At 46.0% G+C, this 7122-nt stretch overlaps 1 protein-coding gene across 1 annotated transcript; it reads left to right on the top strand.

The window, feature by feature from the left end:
- Window positions 1-2424: 2424 nt before the first annotated feature.
- On the top strand, window positions 2425-2939 carry LOC308160803 (fucolectin-like; the record flags this gene model as incomplete). The annotated part of the gene is made up of 2 exons (XM_080534740.1): window positions 2425-2461; window positions 2656-2939. 2 exons carry the CDS (start codon window positions 2425-2427, stop codon window positions 2937-2939), a joined length of 321 nt encoding a protein of 106 aa, XP_080390866.1.
- Between the last annotated feature and the right edge of the window lie 4183 nt (window positions 2940-7122).

Raw genomic sequence — 7122 nt, 5'->3', positions numbered from 1 at the left:
ATGTATTTAGTGTTGGTGGTGAGGTGAGGTGCTGTCCTCCGTACTACTTTCACTACTTTCTAATGTGTTGCTTTTGTTAGATGGTCAGTTAGTATCGTCACAGGTTATCTCTGTGTGTGTGTGTGTGTGTGTGTGTGTGTGTGTGTGTGTGTGTGTGTTTGTGTGTGTTTCCGTCATGCATGTTATATCATTTCCTTCACCAAAATTATCCAAATATTTACAAACATAATAACAACATATTTACACATATAATAATGTTTAATTATTCTGGATACGTCTCAGAAGTTTATTACATTAAAATGGGTTTTCTGTTGTAAAAGATTCACAATGTATATGATAGGTAGCCGACATTTTGAACATGAAGATTTGTTGTTGTTGTTGATTTAACCTTTATTTATACAGGTAAAAACACATTGAGCCCCAAGGGCTCATTTTCAAGTGTGACCTGTTCACAGGCATACAACAACAACATCCACCACAAACAAATACAATACAAAACCTGGCCTACATAGTCTAAGACTAAACTAAAACTACATAGTCTAAAACTAAAACTAGTCTAAAACAGTCTAAGATAGTCTAAAACTAAACTAAAACTACAAAACCTAAAACTAGACAGCTAAAGAGCTAGGGACAGGGAGGGGTCAGCAATGGGCAAAAGGGAGGGTCAACTCAATTGCAAGAACAAATCATAGACTCGCACTGTACATGTATGTCTCTCAGCAAGAGCTTGAAACTGGAAAGAGGGATCAGATGAGACAGTTTCAGACTCTTCTGTAAAGAATTCCAAGAGGAAGGGGCTGCAAATGAGAACGCCCTCTTGCCTTTCATGGTCCGGACTAAGGGGATGGAGTATGTGATGATGTCCTGTGTGCGAAGGCCGTAGACGGATTGCTTGCGTGACAGGTGGTTAGAAAGGTAGGATAGGAGCAGACCAAGGATGGATTTGTAAATGAAAGTATACCAGTGAAGGGTTCGGCAGATAGAGAGAGATGACCAGTTAACCAGAGAGTATAGCATACAGTGATGCATAAGGGGTTTACAGCCTGTTATAAACCTTAACCTTAACCTATAACCTTAAGATATCCACACGTAGCCATCTCTACACTACTGTCGGCTACGTTCATGAGTTTAGGATGGTACTCTCGTTCTAGCAAACTGGTGATTGATTGTAGATGTTCTTATTTCATCTGTACAGACAAGAGACAGGTGCAGAGGCCTGAATGAAGCCCCAACCACCAGCCATGCAGTGGGGTCTATTTCTCTTCTCTGTGATGGGTAAGTGTCTTACAGTAATAGTAGCTGTGCTGGACTTACATTGCAATGAGTGCATACATTTTAAGTATATATACATCAGTATATATGGTTCCAGTGCGGATCAAACCCACAACCTGAGTGCCATGCTCTAATGACTGAGCCATCAAGGACTTTACCTCCACACCACCTGTTTTCTGCTAACCTGTGTGCCTATAGGTGACCCATTAACCTTGGTGATACTGCCACCTAGTGGACAAACTATGTTAAACATCCTAAAACCACACTAAATACACACAATATATAATTAGTAACATTACAGATGTACATAATCATATACTGTGGGCCTAATGTATCAAGATAATTATAACACATTAATAATAATAATAATAATAATAATAATACATTAGACTTATATAGCGCTTTTCTATTCTATTCTATTCTTTTCTTTTTTGACAACAAAATTTCCCCATTGGGGACAATAAAGGTTTTCAATCAATCAATCAATCAATCAATCAATTTCTAGAGACTCAAAGACGCTTTACAAACTGAATTAGATTGAGTAGTAATAATACAAAGAAACAAAGGTAAATAAAAGAAAGTATAGGGGCCTAATTAAGGTTGTGCTGGGGACACATGGGAAGGGGAGGGGGAGAGGGTTAACTGGTGAAGGTGAGCTTGAAGAGGTGGGTTTTGAGGGCCTGTTTAAATGTTGGGAGGGTGTTGGCCTGTCTGATGTGGTTGGGGAGGGCGTTCCAGAGGGACGGGGCTGCGGCTGAAAAGGCCCTATCACCCCAGGTCCGGAGCTTGGTCCTGGTGTTCTTGAGGGTGGTTTGGTCGACCTTAGGCAACGGGACCTGAGGCAACGGGAGGGGGTGTGGAGGGGGACGAGGTCGGCAAAGTAGGAGGGGGCCAGATTGTTGATGGCTTTATATAATATGAATATATAATATATAATATTAATATTATATATATGAACATTGTGTTGTACCGTGCCTTACTGCCTATTTGGTTTGTTATTGTCTTTCATTCCTGTCCTTATATAGTTACATTTTGAGATGTCCTTATTTAGTCACACTGTTGAGATGTCGCTCGTGTCAAGCATCTGATTGGACTGTTTGGTATCTGTAGCTGTGCATATGATACATCGACTGTGATTTGATTTGAGTTGCTATGGTATTCCCAGGTGTGCCAGCCAGCGCCCTGACAGGTAAGAACATCCTTTACATGTTACATTACAATGTCATGTGATTGACTATTTTAATCCTGTGAGATGTACATGAGTTTTCTTCTCTGCCAACTGACTGATGATTTAACACTCTGTAGCCTCCTCTAGGATTTCATGATGACAGGAATCAGGACTGGTGGTGATGTGATGTGTGATTTCTCTGTATTTCTCTCCAGTAAACGTGGCGTTGGAGGGAGTGGCCACTCAGTCATCACAGCTTGGTAATGGTGCTGCTCCTAGAGCCAATGATGGGAACAGAGACCCAGACTATTACAGAGGATCTTGTACCTACACTAAAGAGGACCTGAGCCCCTGGTGGAGAGTGGACCTGCTGGGTGTGTACAGAGTCACTGCTGTGTTCGTCACCAACAGAGAAGACTTCGGGCCTGAAAGGCTTGATGGAGCTGAGATCCACATCGGTAACTCACTGGAGAACAACGGCAACAACAACCCCAGGTGATACATTCCCTGGGGTTGGCTCCTCCCACTTTGACTTAAGCTCCGCCCACTTTGACTTAAGCTCCTCCCACTTTGATTTACGCTCCTCCCACTTTGACTTAAGCTCCTCCCACTTTGATTTAAGCTCCGCCCACTTTGACTTAAGCTCCTCCCACTTTGACTTAAGCTCCGCCTACTTTGACTTAAGCTCCGCCCACTTTGACACAAGCTCCGCCCACTTTGACACAAGCTCCGCCCACTTTGACTCAAGCTCCGCCCACTTTGACACAAGCTCCGCCCACTTTGAATTAAGCTCCGCCCACTTTGACACAAGCTCCGCCCACTTTGACTTAAGCTCCGCCCACTTTGACACAAGCTCCGCCCACTTTGACACAAGCTCCGCCCACTTTTACACAAGCTCCGCCCACTTTGACTTAAGCTCCGCCCACTTTTACACAAGCTCCCTCCGGGCTAGGTTAAAGGACTTTAGCTCAGCAACCGTAAGTGCCACAGACACGGTTCAGATATTTTCCGAATCGGCTCGGGCCCGCCGAACACATATCCGAGCCCCGACTCGGTTGCGGCGCCCCCTGTGGCCAGAATTCATAACTCCCCTCCTAGCTGTGAGCTAGAGGTCTGGTTTTCACATATGTCGAACATCTTGGTGAGACAAGTGTTTACCCAACATTTCGGCTTGATCGGCCATTCGTGGCCCAAACGGGGAGCTTTGACGTAAGTGCGAAATCCGTAATTAAAGGGGGCGCCACGGAGCAACCGTTTGAGCTAGCGCCTCGAAACTCGGGGCACGCGACCGGACCCCTGTGACGCTTCATCGTGCCGATTTTTGGGTGACTGGGACTTTCTGGCACCGATTTCTGTTTTTCATCCTAGGCTTTCATCCTGGGGTGCAACTGCGTACAGTCTAGGTAGGTCGTTTGTTGGCAAATGAAAGAAAATTGGAATTAATCAATTAAGCCACTCCCACTTTGACACAAGCTCCGCCCACTAAATGTCTAAGCCACTCCCACTCCCACTTAAGCTTCGCCCACTTTGACACAAGCTCCGCCCACTTTTGACACAAGCTCCGCCCACAATTTGAATTAATCAATTAAGCCACTCCCACTTAGACATAAGCTCCTCCCACTTTGATTTAAGCTCCTCCCACTTTGATTTAAGCTCCTCCCACTTTGATTTAAGCTCCGCCCACTTTGACTTAAGCTTCTCCCACTTTGATTTAAGCTCCTCCCACTTTGATTTAAGCTCCGCCCACTTTTACACAAGCTCCTCCCACTTTGATTTAAGCTCCGCCCACTTTGACTTAAGCTCCTCCCACTTTGACTTAAGCTCCGCCCACTTTGATTTAAGCTCCGCCCACTTTGACTTAAGCTCCTCCCACTTTGATTTAAGCTCCTCCCACTTTGACTTAAGCTCCTCCCACTTTGATTTAAGCTCCTCCCACTTTGATTTAAGCTCCGCCCACTTTGACTTAAGCTCCTCCCACTTTGATTTAAGCTCCTCCCACTTTGATTTAAGCTCCGCCCACTTTTACACAAGCTCCTCCCACTTTGATTTAAGCTCCGCCCACTTTGACTTAAGCTCCTCCCACTTTGATTTAAGCTCCGCCCACTTTGACTTAAGCTCCGCCCACTTATACACAAGCTCCTCCCACTTTGATTTAAGCTCCTCCCACTTTGATTTAAGCTCCGCCCACTTTGACTTAAGCTCCGCCCACTTACACACAAGCTCCTCCCACTTTGATTTAAGCGCCTCCCACTTTGACCTAAGCTCCTCCCACTTTGATTTAAGCTCCGCCCACTTTGACTTAAGCTCCGCCCACTTATACACAAGCTCCTCCCACTTTGATTTAAGCTCCTCCCACTTTGATTTAAGCTCCGGCCGCTTTGACTTAAGCTCCGCCCACTTACACACAAGCTCCTCCCACTTTGATTTAAGCTCCGCCCACTTTGACCTAAGCGCATCACGCTTTGATTTAAGCTCCGCCCACTTTGATTTAAGCTCCGCCCACTTTTACTTAAGCTCCTCCCACTTTTACACAAGCTCCTCCCACTTTGATTTAAGCTCCGCCCACTTTGACTTAAGCTCCTCCCACTTTGATTTAAGCTCCGCCCACTTTGACTTAAGCTCCGCCCACTTTGACTTAAGCTCATCACACTTTGACTCAAGCTCCGCCCACTTTGACTTAAGCTCCTCCCACTTTGATTTAAGCTCCGCCCACTTTGACTTAAGCTCCTCCCACTTTGATTTAAGCTCCGCCCACTTTGACTTAAGCTCCGCCCACTTATACACAAGCTCCTCCCACTTTGATTTAAGCTCCGCCCACTTTGACTTAAGCTCCTCCCACTTTGATTTAAGCTCCGCCCACTTTGACTTAAGCGCCGCCCACTTACACACAAGCTCCTCCCACTTTGATTTAAGCTCCTCCCACTTTGACCTAAGCTCCTCCCACTTTGATTTAAGCTCCACCCACTTTGACTTAAGCTCCGCCCACTTATACACAAGCTCCTCCCACTTTGATTTAAGCTCCTCCCACTTTGATTTAAGCTCCGCCCACTTTGACTTAAGCTCCGCCCACTTACACACAAGCTCCTCCCACTTTGATTTAAGCTCCGCCCACTTTGACTTAAGCTCCTCCCACTTTGATTTAAGCTCCGCCCACTTTGACTTAAGCTCCGCCCACTTACACACAAGCTCCTCCCACTTTGATTTAAGCTCCTCCCACTTTGACCTAAGCTCCTCCCACTTTGATTTAAGCTCCACCCACTTTGACTTAAGCTCCGCCCACTTATACACAAGCTCCTCCCACTTTGATTTAAGCTCCTCCCACTTTGATTTAAGCTCCGCCCACTTTGACTTAAGCTCCGCCCACTTACACACAAGCTCCTCCCACTTTGATTTAAGCTCCGCCCACTTTGACCTAAGCTCATCACACTTTGATTTAAGCTCCGCCCACTTTGATTTAAGCTCCGCCCACTTTGACTTAAGCTCCTCCCACTTTTACACAAGCTCCTCCCACTTTGATTTAAGCTCCGCCCACTTTGACTTAAGCTCCTCCCACTTTGACTTAAGCTCCGCCCACTTTGACTTAAGCTCATCACACTTTGATTTAAGCTCCGCCCACTTTGATTTAAGCTCCTCCCACTTTGATTTAAGCTCCGCCCACTTTTACACAAGCTCCTCCCACTTTGACTTAAGCTCCTCCCACTTTGATTTAAGCTCCGCCCACTTTGACTTAAGCTCCGCCCACTTTGACTTAAGCTCCGCCCACTTTGACGTAAGCTCATCTCACTTTGATTTAAGCTCCGCCCACTTTGACTTAAGCTCCGCCCACTTTGCCTTAAGCTCCGCCCACTTATACATAAGCTCCTCCCACTTTGATTTAAGCTCCTCCCACTTTGATTTAAGCTCCGCCCACTTTGACTTAAGCTCCGCCCACTTACACACAAGCTCCTCCCACTTTGATTTAAGCTCCGCCCACTTTGACTTAAGCTCCTCCCACTTTGATTTAAGCTCCGCCCACTTTGACTTAAGCTCCGCCCACTTACACACAAGCTCCTCCCACTTTGATTTAAGCTCCTCCCACTTTGACCTAAGCTCCTCCCACTTTGATTTAAGCTCCACCCACTTTGACTTAAGCTCCGCCCACTTATACACAAGCTCCTCCCACTTTGATTTAAGCTCCTCCCACTTTGATTTAAGCTCCGCCCACTTTGACTTAAGCTCCGCCCACTTACACACAAGCTCCTCCCACTTTGATTTAAGCTCCGCCCACTTTGACCTAAGCTCATCACACTTTGATTTAAGCTCCGCCCACTTTGATTTAAGCTCCGCCCACTTTGACTTAAGCTCCTCCCACTTTTACACAAGCTCCTCCCACTTTGATTTAAGCTCCGCCCACTTTGACTTAAGCTCCTCCCACTTTGACTTAAGCTCCGCCCACTTTGACTTAAGCTCATCACACTTTGATTTAAGCTCCGCCCACTTTGATTTAAGCTCCTCCCACTTTGATTTAAGCTCCGCCCACTTTTACACAAGCTCCTCCCACTGTGACTTAAGCTCCTCCCACTTTGATTTAAGCTCCGCCCACTTTGACTTAAGCTCCGCCCACTTTGACTTAAGCTCCGCCCACTTTGACGTAAGCTCATCTCACTTTGATTTAAGCTCCGCCCACTTTGACTTAAGCTCCG

This window comes from Nansenia antarctica (assembly GCF_963989245.1).
Source record: "Nansenia antarctica genome assembly, chromosome: 6".
Classification (NCBI taxonomy): domain Eukaryota; kingdom Metazoa; phylum Chordata; class Actinopteri; order Argentiniformes; family Microstomatidae; genus Nansenia; species Nansenia antarctica.
The sequence above is the reverse complement of the archived record's forward strand: the minus strand, read 5'-3'. Positions and strand labels throughout refer to the sequence as shown.